This window comes from Sus scrofa, chromosome 9 (assembly GCF_000003025.6).
Source record: "Sus scrofa isolate TJ Tabasco breed Duroc chromosome 9, Sscrofa11.1, whole genome shotgun sequence".
NCBI classification, from domain to species: domain Eukaryota; kingdom Metazoa; phylum Chordata; class Mammalia; order Artiodactyla; family Suidae; genus Sus; species Sus scrofa.
Genome location: NC_010451.4, coordinates 33,687,863 through 33,708,188, shown reverse-complemented (window position 1 = coordinate 33,708,188; position 20,326 = coordinate 33,687,863). Strand labels below are relative to the sequence as shown.

Below are 20,326 nucleotides of genomic sequence, written 5' to 3'. Positions count from 1 at the left end.
TGGGTAATAAAGTCTGTAAGGGGAAGTCCTTTAGAATTGTCCTTCAAATTCCTCTTTACCAGGTCAGCGATCACCTACTGTCCCTGAAGGGTGAGCTCTGTGAAAGAGAAATGCTAGAGCTAAGTAGGGGAAAAGTGATAAGCAGAGGTCCCAGATGAAGGCGAAGTGGGGGTGGGGGAGTGGGAGGCTGATGGCCTGCCCATAAAGAAACAAGCATTTAGCGGGTGGAGAACAGTTAACGTGAGGTTACCACTCAGAAGAGGTGAGAAGTGAAACTCGGTTTACTTTACCAGGTTATTTTCAGGCCAACTGCAGAGGATTAGTGGTTTCATAAGGCATTTGGGGGGGGACGAGCATCAGCATTAGTGCTGGTGGAAGTTTCGTGAGAAAGTTCGGAAAAGTCTTGACAAAAGGCGGCTAATAAATCAATAAAACCCGAATTCTCCGTTCGTGGCTGCGATACAGGGGAATCCGGCATGTGGAAAGGTAGCTGCACCCGACCAGAGCCACGCCCCTCCCAGCAACTGGCTCTGCGGCGCGTCACTTCCGGCCGCGTGCGATCCGCTTCCGGGTCAGGCTGAACCTCTTGCTCTTGGAGTGTGTGACTGGTGGCCGTGCCGCGCTGTCCGCGTTCTCTCTTCCCGGTGTGACCAAGCAGCAGTGCCCACTGGCGAAGAGTACCCGCTGCCTGGAGAAGAGAAGGACGAGGAGGGGACTTGGGAGAGGGCTGTGGCCGGGCTGGGCCGCTCTGGGTTGGGCCGGCGACTCTGCTCCTTCGTTTGCTGCTGTCTCTGGGAGCCGGGTGCCAGCACTGAGGCGTCTTAAGTGGACAGCGACCCCCTTCCCCGGCTCCCCTGCCCGCCCTGCCGGGGAGGGCGGAAGATGCCGGTGAAGAAGAAGAGGAAATCCTCTGGGGTGGCAGCTGCAGTAGCGGAAGACGGAAGCCTCAAAAAGTGTAAAATCTCCAGGTACCACCTTCCCCCACCCTTCAGTCTTTCCTCCTCCTCTCCTGCAGGGCAAGAGGAGGAGGAGGTGGGCCGGGTTCCTGGGGCTCGGGCTGGGGAGAAGTAAGCTGCTGTGATTAAAGATAGGTGGGAGGTGCAGAGCCGCGCGAGTCTACCTCGGACCACCTCGTGTTCAGTGGGTGTGCTGTAGCGCTGGCGCCGGTACTCCGAGAGTCGCCTCATGTTGGAGTCTACGTGCCTGGGAATGTGGGGAAATAAGAATGCTTAGGCAGATTGCGTTCTTTCCCCTTACCCCCTTCTCCCTTAATCCCTGCCCCGCCTTCCTTCCAGACCTAGAAGTGAGTACAGATCCGTGCGTGCAAGGGTCACTTCTAGAATTTCTTTGTAGAATGTGAAGAAAGGAGCAGAGCAAGAGGGATCGTGACCTGACAACTGCCATGAGTATGGTAGAAAGAAAAGTTCCTTATGCTATAATTGACGTCCAAATTTACTCTTTGGAGTGGTCTAACCCGGACCATCCCAACAGGCGCCCTATTTTCTGGCAGTATAGTGCTTCCACCTGCACTAAGTCCCTGTGCAAAGTTGGAAAGGCCCTGCCTGCGTTTTGTTTTCTAGGCATCAGGATGCTGTTAGCTCTCAATATAAATATTAATAGTTCGAGAGCCATTGTTCTGCGTATCCTCTTAGAGAAAAAGAAAACAAAGCAGAGCTGTAGTTATATAGTTCTTTGATCCTGTTGTAACATGTCATTGAGGCAGTACAGCACTGCGTGCTGCAAAAAAATCATTGCAATTTAGTGTGAGAAGTAGGTTTTTAAAATACCCTTATTGTATGTCTTGACTGTATAGGCGGTTGGCACTTACTGTAACTTTACATACTGCCATTTAAAGTAGCCAACGTTATAGAGAGGAGATAATAATAGAGCTCTCCTTAAAGAGAGATTTGCTTAAAATGTGGGGAAGTGACTTTAGTCTGCATCAAACTTTTTTGTAATTTATTGAATTTTTTCCTCATTACTGAGTTTGGCAAAAGAGCCCAAGGGTATTTCTTGGGCTATTTCTGTGAAAGATGCTACTGTTTTCCTATACCTCTTAATAGTAACTCATACTAGAATTTGACACAGTTTTAGCTCATATTTTTATGGAACATGCAAGTTAGTTTTTTTATTACTTTAACTTGTAGACATCTTAATTGTATAATGTATCAAAATTATTTAAATTAAGCACATTGAAATGGCTGAGCAGTCAGTACTATTAGAATTCAGGTGATACTTTGCTCTATCAACTTAAAATTTTAAATATGGCACACTTCCACCTCCTCGCCCATTCCAAGGGGGGCACAGTCTTTAAAGCATCAGCCTGCTGTGGCCCCCTTTGCCTGGCAAAGCAATAAATCTATATTTTTTTCTCCTTTAACCCCCCCCAAATGGCACTCTTGTTTTACATTACATTATTCAGTTGCAGAAGTTTTAGCATTCCTATGTCATTGTGTTACTGTAACTGAGTTCTTTAGAACAGTTTCTCTGAAGTTCATTAAATCCTAGAGGCCATTTATGAACTTTCCAACTTTTAATGATTGTGTGAAAAAGATAAAGGAAATCTGGAATTAAATAGCTTTGGCCTAATTATTTGGACCATAATCTAATACAGTTTTTTTTTTCTTTTAAATTTGTGGAATCTAATTATACCCTTAGGTCCTAAATTAGCTTTTATGTTTAAAAATATTTAAGCTTGGTAGATGACAGATAAATAACTCTAGATAAATTATTCAGAAATATTGATTCACTGTATTAAACTATACAGTAATATTTGTTTTCAAATTATACACAAATCTAATTTCCATGCAAATCAGCAGAAGAATCACTGTAAAGATGTATACTTTTCTAGTTATCAGTCCTGCATTGAGACCATTGGGTTGAACTTGTGTGTGGTCTTCTGAAATCTGGGAGAAATAATTTTAGTGATTTTTTTTGGAACTTGATAGTGAGCAAAGTAGAATTTGGGTTTTGTTAGCTGGGAATTTTTATGTAAAGATTGCTGTTTCAACTTGCAAATATTTAACAACTCCAGTTTTTTTCCTGTGACACCAACTTAAAAAAAAAAATACTTTGGCTTGAATTGAAGTAGTTCATATGGAACTTAGCTTTTCACTGAAAGTTGAGACTTGATAAAATTCTTAGGCATTTGTGTGTTTTTTAAGCTATTGCAGATCCCAACCCCCTGCTAGACTAATAAGTGGAGAGGAACATTTTTCAAGCAAGAAGTGCCTGGCTTGGTTTTATGAGTATGCAGGTAATGAAATTAATATTAGAGGATATCAGTCACATGCTTTAAAATGTTTTTTTGGTTTATTCATTTAACAAATTATTTATTGCAGGCCTGCTGTATGTTAGTGCTGTGTGCTGAAATCAGGGTCAACACTGAGGCTCATGGGTAGGCCATGCTGTTTCAGGCTGATAATTTCTTTAACTATGTAATTCAGTGTTTGTTTACTGAGGGGGTGAAACATTTACTGCTAGTAGAATATGTAAACAGATTCACTTATTAATTTACATCCATTGGCTATAGTAGAGTGATATTCTGGAAAACACAGTGTGTAATAAACATTTTATAAATTATATAAAATATGGTTCTTGTTTTTCTTTCCAATATTCTTCTGAAATTTTTTGAACCATAAACTGACATTTGCTGAAACCTTTGGGGGACCTAGTAAAGGATTTAAAACTAACATATATCATTGCACAACACGTGTACCCTTTAATATAATTGCTGTTTAGACAATTACTTGAGGTGCAGTAATAAATAAGAAAGTAAATAGACTGATATTAGTACAGTTTAATGTATGTTATATTAGGAAGATACATTATGAGAGTTCATAGGAGGAATGTATAAACCAGCCTTGGAAGTATCAGGGAAAGCTGTAAGAAACTAATTGAATCTAGGCTAAATGCTATAAATACTAAATGCAAATTTCTAGGCCTAGGGAAGAGTATAGTTTAGAGGTAAAAGTCAAAGCCTTGGAGGAGGCCAAAGAGTTTAAGGAAATAGAGGAAAATGAATACTTGTTTATTATTTATAACTAACATCGTAAACATATATGAATTTTTTTTTTTCCTTTAGAATGATTTTGTTCTTTTGGAATTATTGATTTTAAAGCTCCCCACCCCCAACTCGTTTCCTTTCTTTTACTTGCCTCCTTTGTTGGATTGTTTTGTTTTATTTTTTCCCCCTTTAACACTATCATTCTAAGTGTTTATTTAAGATTAAACAGTGTATTTGCCGTCATTGCCTTATATTTAGTGCTAATCAAGATAAAGTCTCAAATGCACTCTGAACTTAAGGTTTAAGTTTACTAAATGTTCACTGTATGGAAAATAAGACTATTTTGGGGGACAGTAACTTCCTTGTTGGGATCAGATGAGTAATCCCAAAAGTATAATTTAAAAATTGTTTAGTAACAGAACAGATTCTTTCTGGACCAGAAAAACTGCTATTACTGGCATCCCAAGATAACCACTAACCCAAATTAAATAGAGGGAATTCATTTTCTTTTGACCTCCATTTAAAATGTTGACCCAGTATTCAAAATGCCAGTTTTACTGGTATTAATGATATGATATAGAATCAAAAGTTTACTCATCTTGTTTCACCTAAAGTAGATACTATAAAATTAATCAGTCATTTTTTTTTCCTTCTCACAGGAACTTCTCATAGGGACTTTTCCTGTGTAGCATACGATTTGAATTAAACAGTTATTTCCTATACTAGAATATTTTAATAGCCAGCAAAATAATTGCTATCTTTATTCCAAAAATTATCCTAATTGTATAATTTTCCCTTATGACCACTCTGCTAAGTAGGTGGTGTTACCCTTATTTTATAAATGAGAAAACTGAGGCTTAAAGTAATTTGGCCAAGATCAGACAATGACAAGAGCCTAAATTCAAACCTAGGTCATTTAGACCATAGAACCTATGCTTTTAACTACTACCATCTTGTAAATTCTTTTTAAAATATGTACATGGTAGCTAGTTTTTCTTTTACAAAGAAAATATTAGTACGTGTACTTGAGTGATGAATCAGTCATCACTGAATGATTCATATTTATTGTGCAGTTGTATGCCAGGCACTATGCTAAGTGCTGGAAATATAATGATGAACAAGTCAAACAAGATCCCTGCCCTTGGGGGACTTGCCTGCTAGTGGGGAAGACAGTGAATAAGTGGGTAGGCAAGATAATGACAGATGTGGAGGATAATAGGAGTAATAAATAGGGCATGGTACAGGGGATAGAAATTAGATAGTTTGGATGGACTTTCAAATAAGGTGACTAGGGAAGACCTCTCTGGAGATTACTTTGGGCAGAGACCAATTGATAAGGAGGTGCCAGTTATTTGCCAAATAAATAGTAACTAAGGTGTCCCTTTTTAAAATGCAGACAATAATTGTGCTTCCTGAGGTAGTACATGTAAAGCACTTAGCACTTGGGTCAGAGCTCAATATTAGTTGGCTGTTATTAAAAGGGTAATAGTATTGCAGCTTCAGATTTACTGATTGTGTATATTTACAATACTGTTCCAAAATGATAATATAGCCCCTATGTAGCTTATGTTGAAGGTGCTGTGTCATTCGTTGAACAGATTTTTTTTTTCTTTTTTTTTCCTGAGCATTTGCTATGGTTGGCATAGTTTTAGACTCTGCAGATGTAGCTGGGAACATTTCTTTATGGTTATTAAAACATCAGAAAATTGATTTTCTTTTAAAAATATTTTACCACAAATCTTGTTAATATAGGTCATGTGTGATAAGCCTGATAGTTTTCCCCTTTGATTAGACCTCACATCTTGAGTGATATTTACATTATTAAGGATTCAGTAATATTGCTATTACTGGACAAAAGCATAGACAGTGAAAAGGTACTTTTAAAGTTTTACGAAGAATCAAAAAAAAAAAAAAATAGAATTGCATAGTTCTAATAAAGTAACCAGCTGATAGAGTGAACTAAGTCATTTTCATAGCTTCGTAAATTTAGTGGAAACTTTGTTTTACCAGCTCCAGAGGTTTTATCTGGGAGTAGTTTTATCGGAAGAGTTTGTTTCCAGAAGCATAAATAAATACACCATCTGGGGAAAAGAACATTGTTATAGACCTCCTTTTGGATTTAGATTGATGCTGTTGGCATTGCTTTGTGAAAGTCAGTTGACATTTACAGAAAGTCTTATATTTATCTTATATCTCTATATGATATAATTTAACTTGATTCTAAACAAATTTTTAATGGCTAACCTCCCATTTGCTAGGGAGGCTGTATTTTATGACAGTAACTGATACTTCTTCACATGACTCTTCAGCTCTCTCTTCTAATTACTAACGGTGACAGCTTTGAGGGCAAGTCTGCTTTCTTGTTGCATTAGAAAAAGTTAGGATATATTTCCATCATGCCTAAACAAAAAACCTTTGGTTTCTTCCATTAAATTTCTTATCTTATTTCACTTTGATCTAAACCACATAATGTAAGGATGCATATTTGGTTATTTAACAGCTTAATTTTATACATGTGCTTTTTAAGTTACATAATTAACACATTTTCATTTAAAAAACCTCCAAATATATATTAGGAAGTGAAAGTTTCCTATAATTACCACCCCATCACCTTTTAACACCTCACTGCATAAATTAGTGCAGTACTTATTTAAACCAAAAAACTTAAAAGCAGTTTTTGTTTCAGACCATGTGTTAACATCGTATTAGCAGCCTGGACCTCATCTGAGACAGTACGACTTTACTGGTCACAAACATTCTTCTATTAAGAGAAACCATGGGACACTGGTTTCATAATGTGCTTGTGAACTAATGATGGCTACATAAAATGCCACCTGAGCAGCCTTGGTCTAGTCTGTGACTTATAAAGCTGGAATATTTTTAGTCCTTAAGAAAAGAAAACAAGTTTTTCTTAGTTACTTAAACAATAGTACTTGAAAACTGTATCTTCAGAAGCCAAGTGCTTCTGTCATATTTCCATTGTATTTTGTATTGTTTTAAATTAATAATCACCACAGCCTTGGTTAACACCTATCACTACACATAGTTACAAATTTTGTTTTCTTATGAGGAGAACTTTTAAGATTTACTCTTAGCTACCTTGAAATAGGTAAAACAGTATTATTAACTGTAGTCACCATGCTGTACAGTACATCCCAGGACTTCTTTATTTTATAATATTTTATTAAAATAATTAATTTTATAATTATTTTATAAACTTTATTTATTTTATAACTTTGTACCTTTTCGCCATCTTCACTCATTTTGTCCACCTCTGACTCTGACAACCAGCAATCTGTTCTCTATATTTGAATTTGGGTTTTTGTTTTGTTTGTTTTTTGGTAGATTCTTTATACAAGTGAGCTTATATGGTATTTGCCTTTCTCTCTCAGAATTTTTCACTTAGCACAATTCCTTCAAAATTCATCCATATCATAGTTTGTTTCATTCTTACTGAGTCACAAAAGAGGCCTAGCAATGATGTAATTACTGCATGGGCAATCTGATAACATAAAAAATATGAGAATTGGGAAAAAATAAGAAAAATTCCTCAATTTTTGGACTAGGATAAGACATAGCTAAGGAAGGGTTAAACTTTTATTTAAGGTGACATAATGCTCATGCTTTATTGTCTGCTTTAGAACCAGATAATAAGGAAAATATCTCATTTTGGACTCTCTATGTAGCCATTTCCTTAAGTCATAATTTTCATAATGTATCTTAAAAGTATTAAATTTTGTTTGGGTATTTCAGAAGGTTAATGAATGACCTTTTCTTTTAGTGTGAAACAGATATTCTCCTCTGCTTACTGTCTTGAATTATGGGTTGGTACTGGCACATTTTAGTCAAAGAAGCAGCTCAAACATTCTTATACGTCTTTATATTCATGCATTGCCAAAAATTTTCTTCAGAGGAGGTTCTGAGTAAATGTTTTTTTTTAATGGATAGGTTCAATTATTATACAACCTAGTGATTCATATTAATGTTACTTTGTTTTTTATTTCTTAATTCTATTTTGTAATATGCTTTTAAAGAGTATTTTAGAATTTTTAAATTTGGTAATAGATATTTTGCTTTATTAAAGATATGTCAAAATTCAAATTTGGTTGTTTGCAGAAAATGTTATGGTATATCCATAGATGCCTTTAACACAGTGGCTTATGTTTTATGTTGATATTAAATTATAACAATAAAATATATAAATTATTTTTGTCTTTGAAGGTCCTGATGAAGTTGTAGGGCCAGAAGGAATGGAAAAATTTTGTGAAGACATTGGTGTTGAACCTGAAAATGTATGTTTTATTTCTAAGTAGAATGGAATACAAGTGGGGTATAGCATATTCATAAATTTATAAAAATTGGAACACTTTAATCTTATAAGAAAGTTTTGTTTCTTCATGAATATTGTAGATTTTTATTTAGGTTTTTAAAATCAGTTTAAGTTGGGCATGTGTGCTTTTTCTTGATACAAATGTCATTTGCAGTAGACTAAGAGATTCTACTTTCAGAAACTGTTAGAACGTTTAGCTTTTAAGAAATTGGCCCATTTAAATTTCTTTAGAGTTAATAATTTCAAAGATTGTACCCTGTAATAAAGTTGAAGGATGGACATAGTTTGTATAAAAATGCTCTCCATTATAAAAATAGACATGATTATCTCTATTGCTGACTTTTCCCCTATCCTTTATGTTCTGTTCTTTCCAGATTATTATGTTAGTTTTAGCGTGGAAATTGGAGGCTGAAAGCATGGGATTTTTTACCAAGGAAGAATGGTTAAAGGGGATGACTTCATTACAGTAAGAATTTTTTTTAAAAAACAAATTTGATGGCCTATTTGAAGATCCTAATTGATATTTTGTGTTTTGTAATTTTCAGGAGTAAGGTTTCACCTTAAATTAATCAAATTGGTTTGATCTGTAACAGTCAGTTTGAGATTGACAGAATTTATATTGTGATCTTTGCAAAATGAATAGCTACCCTTTTTTTCATATTCTCTAAGAAAGAACCTAAGTATGGTCCTATTAAAACTCATTAAGTTTTGTTGGGTGAATTAGCAGTTCATGATTCAAGTTACTTATAGGATGTTTGAGTGGTAAGAGCCTTCCTTCTTAGAATATAGAATTCTACTACATGAAGAGTTTGTTCTTTGGGCAGTCCTAAGTTCTGGGGCCTCCTCTCTGTCTTCAGTTTTATCCTTAAAAAAGAAATTTGAAGAGGGTTACATGACACTTTTATCATTTCTTTTTTGCCAAATGAATCTCATAAAGAACAAAAGCAAGTTATAAAATTGCTTCTTTATAAAAATAATCTGACTTTGGCTTTCCAGTGTAAAGTGTGCATAGTTTCAGAGTCAATTAGTAATTTTTATATTTTGTCATTTCCTGATGTTCATGCATTATTGTTATTAATCAACATTCTAAAGTAGTTAGGGCAAGCATTAATTTATAGTATTTTTGAGCCAAAAATGGGGCCTTTCAAGTTGTGATTATACTTTTATTAATATACTTAACCGTTCTTTACTTCTTGTTTGCCTGTCCTTAGATTTCAAAATACCTGGTTATATTTTTTTTAAGTGTATTTGTTCATATGGAACTTAACTATTTAGATTTGAATTTTTCAGTGTCTAATGTTTTGTAGTTCTCCTTTTTACCAGCATTGACATTTAGATAGTATAAATATATATACACATATATATTTGTTCAGTGTAAAAACCTTTACTCATATGAACCATAATTTCTAGAATAAGACGTAAGATCACCCCTCTCATTTTCATTGTTTATAGGTGAGATGAGTCTGAGACTCAAAACAGGTGAAGAAAATTTTTATCAAAGTTTACATGGTTCGTGTATCTAATCACTTGTGATGCAACATGATGGAGGATAATGTGAAAAAAAGAATGTATGTAAATGTGTAACTGGGTCACTTTGCTGTACAGCAGAAATTGACAACACTGTAAATCAACGATAATTAAAAAATTTTTAAAAAGATGCATTAAAAAAAAGGTTTACATATGGTGGAGTTCCTGTTGTGGCTCAGCGGAAATGAGTCTGACCAGCATCCATGAGGACACAGGTTTGATCCCTGGCCTCGCTCAGTGGGTTAAGGATCCAGCGTTGCTGTGATCTGTAGTGTAGGTTGCAGATATAGTTCGGATCTGGTGTTGCTGTGACTGTGGTGTAGGCCGGCAGCTACAGCTCTGATTCAGTCCCTAGCCTGGGAACCTCCATACCTCTGTATGTCACGGGTGTGGCCCTAAAAGACAAAAAAAAAAAAAAAAGTAAACCAGCTATAATGGAAAAAATAAAAATCATTATTAAAAAAAAGTTTAGGAGTTCCCGTCGTGGCGCAGTGGGTTAACGAATCCAACTAGGAACCATGACGTTGCGGGTTCGGTCCGTGCCCTTGCTCAGTGGGTTTACGATCCGGCGTTGCCGTGAGCTGTGGTGTAGGTTGCAGATGCGGCTCGGATCCCACGTTGCTGTGGCTCTGGTGTAGGCCAGTGGCTACAGCTCCGATTCAACCCCTAGCCTGGGAACCTCCATATGCCGTGGGAGCGCCCAAGAAATAGCAACAACAACAACAAAAGACAAAAAGACAAAAAAAAAAAAAAAAAAAAGTTTACATAGTTCCTTAGAGGCAAAGCTACAACCTGTAATTTAAATCTTCTAATTATCAGTCTGCCATACTGCCTGTTGCACCATTATATTGTGTCTGTGTATGTATGTATGTATGTATGAATGTATATAAGCATTCTTTCTAAAATAGAGGCTCATTATTAACTTTTTAAATCATCATATTTATAACCAAGACTGAATTCTGCCATTCATTTAGGTGTCATAACATGCCAAATTAAAATGTTGATTTGGAAATTCTTTGAGCTATTTCCCACCATTTAATTAGCTTTTTAGAGAAAGATAAAATATACAAGAGTATGCAAAAAATATAAACTAGTTTCATATATAGTTCAGTCTGTTTTATTAAAATCTATATTGCTTGTCACATGGCTTGTTAATTGTAAGACATTTTACTTGGCATTATAGCTGCTTTTTGTACTATTCCTTTCACTTTTTCGGTATACTGCAATTTTTTTTTTGCCACAAAGTCCACCAGTTTGATATGGCATCTCAGTTCCCAGACTAGGGATTGAACCTGGGCTACAGCAGTGAAAGGGCTGAGTCCTAACCACTAGACTACTAGGGAACTCCTTGTATATTGCTTTTTTGAATATCCCAGCTAACAAGTATTTGTATATTTTTAAACCAAAAGTTTTTAATCATTTATGTTTTTGAATAACCATTCTATAAAGAGCCTTTGTATAACAAATATGTAAACATAGAGCATTTCTAGTATTTAATCTTGAATAATTAGCAGTATATGGCCTTATATATATGCTAGGGAAATTGACTTCCCATGAACATGTTGCTTATTAGCATGTCTTTCCAACAGAAAGTTCACAGGATTTGCAAAATGAAAACATTTATTTAGCACTTAAAATTGACCAGGAGGTTTCTCTCTCACTCATTTATTATCCCCTGCCTGTCTGCCTAGATCTCTGTGCTGTAGAGCCTTGAAGCTACTAAAATTAGGCAAGCACTCTTGACTGGGAAAATATTTGCCCCCCCCCCCCCACCCGCCCCAGTAATCTAGATTGCTATGTGAAAACAAAGTATCTTCTCTCAATTGGCTAAGTCTTATTACTCCCTGAATCTTCTTGTAAAAAACTTGCTAGGAATAAAATAGTTTAAAATGTAAACCATGAGAGACAAAAAAGTCTTAGTTTTGTAAAAAAATTATAGTTTATGATCTAGTATACTTTGTTTTATGTAATAATCATGAAATGTAAAATTTCACAGACTTGGTTCTTTTTATATATTTTGATATTTTTAGGATTTTATTTAACCTGGGCATAGTTATTTGATAGTTCCTAGATCATCTTAATGTACTTATCAATTGTTTTAAATTAATTTCAACCCTTAGAAAACTTTAGTAGAGCTCTGCTAAAGAATAGAAACAGTCTGGTGGTTAAAACATACACTATGGTCAAGGCTGGTAGACTACCACAGTCAAAGTTAATTAAAATCTAGTTTATAATGTTTAACAGTTTTCAGGATACTTTTTAAAAAACATTTATTTATTTTAATTCTGTTATTCATACATTTCTGTAACTGAATTGTCTTTTTGTGTGAAGTGATTTATGGGTATGAATTTGTATATAATTAAACTAGAATAGCCATTTGATAAGTTTCAGGAATGTAATTGCCATATCCCTTAAGATATTTTGCTCTATATCATCTTCATCGTTGTTTAGTAATAGTCAAATTTCTCTTCAAATTGGGTTTAATTTAGTAGAAATTTATTTATATTAAGCACCTATTTTATCTAAGGTACTATGCCTTAGATAAAGGCACACCAGTAATCACGAGGCATAGGACATAGCTTCTGCCCCTTAGTAACGTTCTAGTAGGGCAGGGAAGGCATTAACAGTACTGTAACCATGAATCCAGGTGGAATGTGACAAGTGCTAGAGTAAAAGTACACAATGCCATGAAAGCATGCCTGCTAATGAGGTTAATTTGAGCTGAGTAGACAGAAGAGTCTTTACTTGTGTGTGTGGCATTTGAACTGAACCTGGAAGAATGATTAGGATTTTGATAGTTGAGGATATAGGAAAATGATGCTTCAAGAGGAAGTTGTGAGTAGAGCCTTGAAAAAGGAAAATGTATGTCTAGCTTGCTAGAATCAAAAGGTATGTAAAGAAGGTTGACAGAATAGTTTTAAATTCAAGACAGTTGGGCTAATGGCTACCTTATGCCAGGTTTTGACTAATATGTTGAGAGAGTTTAAACCTTGTGATTTAGCTTGGGAAGCCATCGGAGATTTTTGAGCACAGGAATCATCAAAGATTTGGGTTAGTTTTTGGTGTAGTTTTCCATAATGTTTTAAGGTCATAGACTTTTGAGAACCTTATGAAAACTATGGGTGTTATTCCTGCTAAGATGCAAGTGTGCTACTACACATAAAGTGTTGCATGTGGGAGCTGGCATTGTGGCTTAACAGTAACGAACCCAGCTAGTATCTGTGAGGACTCAGATTTGATCCCTGGCCTTGCTCAGTGAGTAAGGATCCGGCGTTTCCATGAGCTGCTGTGTAAGTCTCAGACATGGCTTGGATCTGTGGCCATGGCGTAGGCTGTGGCTACTGCTCTGATTCAACCCATAGCTTGGGAACTTCCATATGCCACGGGTACAGCTCTAAAAAAAAGAATGTTGCATGTGGATCTTCTTCCTTGCATCTATAGAGGCAGGTATTCCAAGGATACTTGAAAATTTTTATTCTGGCATATCTTACTAGAGTTGAGAAATTTTCTCATATCTAGTAGTTGAAAGTTTGTTGTTGGAGCAGAGGTAAAATACCATGCTCTTAGAGAAAATTGTGAGCATAGAACTTTGAAAAGACTGTACTTGGTTATGATAATGAAAAAAAGAAGCAAAAGGATAGCATCTGACAAGAATAATAGTAACTAAGCTATCTGCCAGGAGACCACAAGTTGTACACCTTGTGGTCTCCATGATGAGCCATGGACTTTGAAGAGTAAAGGCTTGACTGGCTTCACTTTCTTTAGGAGGGAGGAGGGAAACATTTATATAATTTTTTTGGTAGGGGTGGAAGAGTTGAGTAGATTGGATGCTACAATGTGTGTGGCATGTGATTATCATTCGCTTAATTAGCATTTTGGGCCCAAGTACTAACTGCCACTAGCATTCTTCTTTGCTCTCTCCCAGGGTCATTTTGACAATTTCAAAATGCCCTCTCTCCACATTTCCAGATACTCCCCGAGATGGATTAATTGTATGATTCTAGTCGATAGACCTGATTCAGACAAAGTCCTAAATCCATGACTTTGTGAATAAAATTCTTTCTGTTATATGTCAGTGTGTTACAGCATTCTTATTGGGACTTACTGATTAAAGAAGAGAACCTCACTTAGATCTAATACATAAATGAAAATTTCTATTCATTTTAAAGGTCTTTAATGAAGGAGAAATTCAGAGGCCTAACGTGTTAATTATATGTTTACCAATACTCAAGAAATTAATTTTCAAATACTAATGTTGAAATTTAAACCCATTTCCACTCCAGTGGCCTTGGAGATTGTTATCATATAATGCCAGTGTTCCCTAAAATCTGTGTGATTCTATTTATTTATTTTTATGGCCACACCTGCAGCATATGGAAGTTCCCAGACTTAAGGGTCAAATTGGAGCTGCAGCTGCTAGCCCACACCACAGCCACAGCCACACAGGATCCAAGCTGTGTCTGCAACCTACACTACAGCTCATGGCAACACTAGATCCTTAACCCACTGAGCAAGGCCAGGGATGGAACCTGCATCCTCATGGCTATCAGTCTGGTTCATTACTGCTATGCCACATGGGAACTCCCTGTGTGGTTTTGATTGTTACTCAGAAACATGCTATTCTTACTTTCCATGCTGTACCTACTTTAATATGCATTTCTTTTTAGTTCAGGGGACACATTCTTTTCTATACTTCCCAAGAGGCATCATTATTAACTCTTGTGAGTCTATTTGGGGGCTAGGTTAAAATATAAGAATTGTGTTTTAGTAACTCCTTGGGCATGTTCACTGGTTTTGCTAGGTCCATTCACAATCTTTTTGATGTTGGTAATAAATGTGGAAGTTTGTGATCTTGGTGTTTTTTTTTTTGCTCTTCTATAAGAAAACATTAATTGCAGTTTTTCTTTTAGATTCTTTGTCTACTAAAAATTTAGATAAGCCATTAAGAATCATATGAAATGCTTTGTACAGAGCCACCAGTGTGTAGATGATTTTTAAGCCATTTGTCTCAAAGAGGGGCATATCAAGCTAAGAACTGTGCTGTGCATTTAATGCATGATTCTCAATCAATCTCATGGTTGTCTTTTACTGTTTTTGTGGTTTTAAAATGAGGAAACAGACCAAAAAAGTTTAAGTAATTTGCCTAAAGCCAAATACTGAAAGTGGAGAAATTGGAATTTTAACAGGTCTCTCTTTGACTTGAAACATCGTTCTTTATCTCTGTCTTAAGCTTATTGAGATCACATCTTAAGTAATATTGTTGCTTCGTGTACCTATGGAATGTAAAATATTTGGGAAAGATCGTAATCTCTTGGATTCTTATCTCCTTGTCATTCACTACTTATGCACTTTACAGTTTTGTTGGAACTACAATTTCCACTACCCTTTCCCCAGATAGGAATTTTGAAACTTTCTGTAATTAAATAAATATATCATCTATTTTGCGGTTTATTTTTGGTATTCATACTTTTATTTCACAAATAATTTTGGAATGCTTTTCTGTGTTCCCTGTGTTAATGGCATGATTATGATTTTCAAACTCTGGTGGTAGCTGGAGAAAAGACTTTTGAAAATAGGGAGGTATCTTTAATTTGTTTGCGCTCCTCAATTGCAAGTCTGTTAAAATTCTGCAGGAGATTTTGTGTGAAAATGTGAGTCACATCACTAAAAAAGAAAAACAAAGTGCAAAGCATTAAAGCATTGCTTCAATAGCTACAAAGAATATGAGGTCCCTATTTAAGATAGATCATGGCAGGGAAGGGAGTACATGTAACTAGTTACTTCTATTACCAGTACCTTCTGAATATTCTCAATTGATAACTGGAGATATTGAAGATTTCATGTCCCAATTTTATTTTTTTTTAATTTTTTTTTTGTCTTTTTGCCTTTTCAAGGGCTGCTTCTGCGGCATGTGGAAGTTCCCAGGCTACGGGTCTAATCAGAGCTGTAGCCACCGGCCTAATCGGAGCTATAGCTACCAGCCTACGTCAGAGCCATGGCAACACAGGATCCGAGCTGCATCTGCGACCTACACCACAGCTCATGGCAACACCAGATCCCCAACTCACTGAGCAAGGCCGGGGATTGAACCTGCAACCTCATGGTTCCTAGTCAGATTCATTAACCTCTGCACCACGATGGGAGCTCCCATGTCCCAATTTTAAATGATATTATAGTAGCATATAATCTGAGAATTTGTTTCTTTTGCATATTCTTCTGGTAGATATTAACACATTTTCAACTTTCATTGAAACTTTTTCACATAGTGAGGAATTTTTGTACCAATAGAAGCCACTTATTGAAATATTAAGTAATAAATTTCTAATAAGTGGTAGTAAATATTTTCTTGTTTCTGCATGAAACTTTTTTTTTTTTGTCCTTTTGTCCTTTTTAGGGCTGCACCCGTAGCATATGGAAGTTCCCAGGCTAGGGGTCTAATTGGAACTATAGCTGCTGGCCTACGCCACAGCCACAGCAATGCCAGATCCAAGCCGTGTCTGCAACCTACACCACAGCTCATGGCAATGCTGGATCCTTAACCCACTGAGTGAGGCCAGGGATTGAAAGCACAACCTCATGGTTCCTCGTTGAATTCGTTTCCACTGTACCATGACGGGAACTCCCTGCTTGAAACATTTTGTACACTCATTCATACGTCAGGAACCAGGCCCGTGACAAATTAGATGATTAACTTAACCAAATTTTAATTTCTGTTTCCGGCAGTTGTGGCATCCTAAATGTGCAACCAAACTATTTCTCATATTAAACACCAAATGTTGGATAAAATATAAAAACATCTTTTAAAAAGCATTACTTGACTATAAATTAAGGAAAATAATCAGAGGCTAGAAATTCTCAGAGATGGTGATTACAAAGAGATCAATGGAGCTGGCATATACTCTGAAGATACCTACCTATTCTTAGTCACCTAGGATCTGGCTCTTAACCTCTCATATGTATTGGGAACTGGAGATAAATTGCAAGGCCTGGGTAGGGTGAGAATCAGACCAGTAACTTCCACAGTAAACAGTAAATCACTGAGGCCAAACCTTGGTTCTGCATGCAGTTGGAGGCAAAGGGCTTCTACTCAAGAAATTCCTAAAGACTTCATCATGCCAATTGAGGACTGGAATTTAGTTTTTAACACCATCCACAAATGTGTTTTAAAATTGTCCCAGGTAATTATTTTCTTCCATGTGTTTAGAGGAAGAAGTTCTTCTGTACGGGAATGCATTTTAAACAGAAGCCTCAATTTCTGCTGTAAAATGATCAGTGATCATCAGTTTAGCAGTCAAACTGTTTGGGGAAACAGATCTTAAACTTCAGACAGACTCTTAAGGCTAGTATTTTGAATTATTACAGCCTCAATATAAAATAATTACATTTAATGTGTTTTAAAAAAGAGGAATGGTCTCAGATGATCAGATTTCAGATAATTAAATTTATAAAAGTGAAAAGTATAAAAGATTTAAAACTCAATAGATGAGCTACAAAGAAGATAGGTGTGCATAAAATGGAAATACCTACAGTATCTGAGGAAAATAGCAAAGAGAGGGTAAGAGATATAGTTGATACATTTTTTTAATGTTGAGTTTTGAGAGTTTTCTCTATAATTCTGGATTTAAGTTCTTAATTGAATATGTGATTTACAAATATTTTCGCTCTCTCTGTAGCTTGTGTTTTCATTCTTTTACGCAGACTTTTGCTGAACAAAAGTTTTAAATTTTGGTGTTATCCAGTTTAATGTGCTTTTGGTGTCAAGTGTAAGAATTCTTTGCCTAGCCCTAGAGCCTGAGAATTTTTTTCTAGAAGGTTCATATTTTTACATTTTACTTTTAAATCAATAATGCATCTTGAGTTGATTTCTTTAAAAGGTATGAGACTTAGATTTTGGTTTATTTCTTTATCTATTGATGTCCACTGGCACCAGTACCATTTGTTGAAAAAGCTTTCTTCCATCAAATTGCTTTTACACCCGTGTCAAAAATCATTTGGTCATTTTTAAATGGTCTGTTTCTGGGTTCTCTGTTCTCTTGGTCTGTGTCTTTATCTTTTTCCACTACTACACAGCCTGGATTACTATAGTTATGTCCTAATAAATAAGTCTTAAGATCATCTTTTGTTTTCAAAATTATTTTAGCTATTGTAGTTTCTTTGCTTTTCTGAAAATTTTAGAATAATCTCTGAATCTACAAAAAAAAATCTTACTGAGATTCTTGTTAAACTGTGTATAAATTTGGGGAAAATTGACATCTTTACTATTTTGATTTTTCCAATTCATGAAAGATTCATATGTCTCCATTTTTTTAAGTGTTTGGTTTCTTTCACAGTCTATGAGTCCTGTACATGTTCGGTAAGAATTGAGCCTAAATATTTCATATTTATTTTGAAGCTTTGTAAATTATGTGTTTAATTTCAGCATCCACATGTTCATTACTAATAAATAGAAATATAAGTGATTTTTATATGTCCTGTGTCATGTGACCTTGCTGAACTCACTTATTCTGAGTTTTTTTGTGTGTATTCTTTGAGTTTTCTACACAGACATGTCAAAATCATATGACATGAAATAGTGACAGTTTTATTTCTTTTCTGGTTTGTATGTCTTTTATTTCCTTTCCTTGACATATTGCATTGGCTCAAACTGCTACTACTATGTTGAATAAGTGCGGTTAATAGTGGACATCCTTTTTTGGCTCCCAGTGTTAAAGAGGAAAAATGTGAGTCTTTTATCATCAAGTATGGTACTGGTAGATTGTTTGTAGGTGCTCTTTATCAAGTTGAGGGAATTCTCTATTCCTGTTTTTCTGTGAGTTTTAATGGATGTTAAATATTTTAAATACTTTTTCTGCATTAAATCATATAAAACATGTAGTGCTTTTTTTTAGCCTATTACTGTGATTACACTGATTTTTGAGTATTGAATCAGTCTTGCATACTTGGAATAAATCTTACTTGATCATGGTGTATAATTATTTTTATGTACTGCTTAATTCTATTTGCTGATATTTTGTTAGGCATTCATGAGGGATGTTGGTCTAATTTTATTTCTCTTATTTATTGATTATAATTGACATATAACCTTATTAGTTTCAGAAATATAACATAATGATTCAATTACAAAATAATCACCACAGTAAGTCCATTTCTATACAGAGCTATAAATTTTTTTCCTCATGATAATTTTTTTTAATACTGTCTTTGTTTGGTTTTGGTGTCAGGTAATACTGGCTTTATAAGATGAATTAGCAAGTTTTACCTTATACTTTTTTTTTTTTTTTTTTGGTCTTTTTGCAATTTCTTGGTCCGCTCTCACGGCATATGGAGGTTCCCAGGCTAGGGGTCTAATTGGAGCTGTAGCCACCGGCCTACGCCAGAGCCACAGCAACTCGGGATCCGAGCTGCATCTGCGACCTACACCACAGCTCACAGCAGTGCCGGGATCGAACCCGCAACCTCATGGTTCCTAGTCAGATTCGTTAACCAGTTAACCACTGCGCCACAACGGGAACTCCACCTTATACTTTATTTTTTGAAGGAAGCTGTAGCATTGGTCTTCAAAAGATTGGTAGAAATGTCCAGTGGAACCATTGGAGCCTGTTGATTTGTTTTTAACTTTTTTTTTTTTTTGTCTTTTTTTTTTTTTTTTTTTTTTGCCATTTCTTGGGCCGCTCCTGCAGCACATGGAGGTTCCCAGGCTAGGGGTCTAATTGGAGCTGTAGCCACCGGCCTGTGTCAGAGCCACAGCAACGCGGGATCCGAGCCGCGTCTGCAGCCTACACCACAGCTCACGGCAACGCCGGATCGTTAACCCACTGAGCAAGGGCAGGGACCGAACCCACAACCTCATGGTTCCTAGTCGGATTCGTTAACCACTGCGCCACAACGGGGACTCCTTGTTTTTAACTTTTGAATTCAATTTTTTTTTAATAATTTAATAGTTGTATATGCCAGTATTTAATATTATGAGTGTTGTATTTTTTTAAGGAATTGGTCCATTTCATCTAATGTTTTCAAGTTTATATCCTTTTGATATTTGCAGGTCTGTAGTGATAGCCTTTGTTTCATTCTTGATATTGGTAATTTTTGTATTTTTTCTTCATCATTCTTAATAGAGACTTGTCTATTTTATTGATCTTTTCCAAAGAATCACATCTTTGTTTCATTAATTTTTGTTGGATTTTTCTTTTCAATTTTATTGATTTCTGCTCTTAATTCTTTACCTTCTCCTACTTGTGTTCAGTTTACTTTTCTCTTTTTCTAAATTCCCAAGGTAGGGGCTTTATTGATTGAGACTTTTTGTCTTTTCTAATATTTGTATTTATTGCTATAAATTTCCCTCTCAACACTGCTTTGTGTTTCACGAAATTTGGTATCTTTTTTCATTTTTATTAAGTTCAGTATTTTTTGGTTTTCAGTGAAACTTGCATTCACCTGGGAACTATTTAGGAGTTATTTGTTTA

General features: G+C 35.7%; 1 protein-coding gene across 4 annotated transcripts in view; it reads left to right on the top strand.

Moving 5' to 3' along the window:
• DCUN1D5 (defective in cullin neddylation 1 domain containing 5) overlaps nucleotides 541-20,326 on the top strand; it is a 33,125-nt gene continuing 13,339 nt past the window's right edge. Inside the window, exons 1-4 of one of the 4 annotated variants that reach the window (XM_021062713.1) lie at nucleotides 544-968; nucleotides 3,165-3,256; nucleotides 8,228-8,298; nucleotides 8,711-8,802. In XM_021062713.1, the coding sequence (XP_020918372.1) occupies nucleotides 883-968; nucleotides 3,165-3,256; nucleotides 8,228-8,298; nucleotides 8,711-8,802 (341 nt within the window). In that variant the 5' untranslated portion in view covers nucleotides 544-882. Of the gene's footprint in view, nucleotides 969-3,164; nucleotides 3,257-8,227; nucleotides 8,299-8,710; nucleotides 8,803-20,326 lie in introns of all 4 variants that reach the window. The other 3 variants (XM_003129809.4, XM_021062714.1, XM_021062715.1) reach the window with 3 other exon arrangements.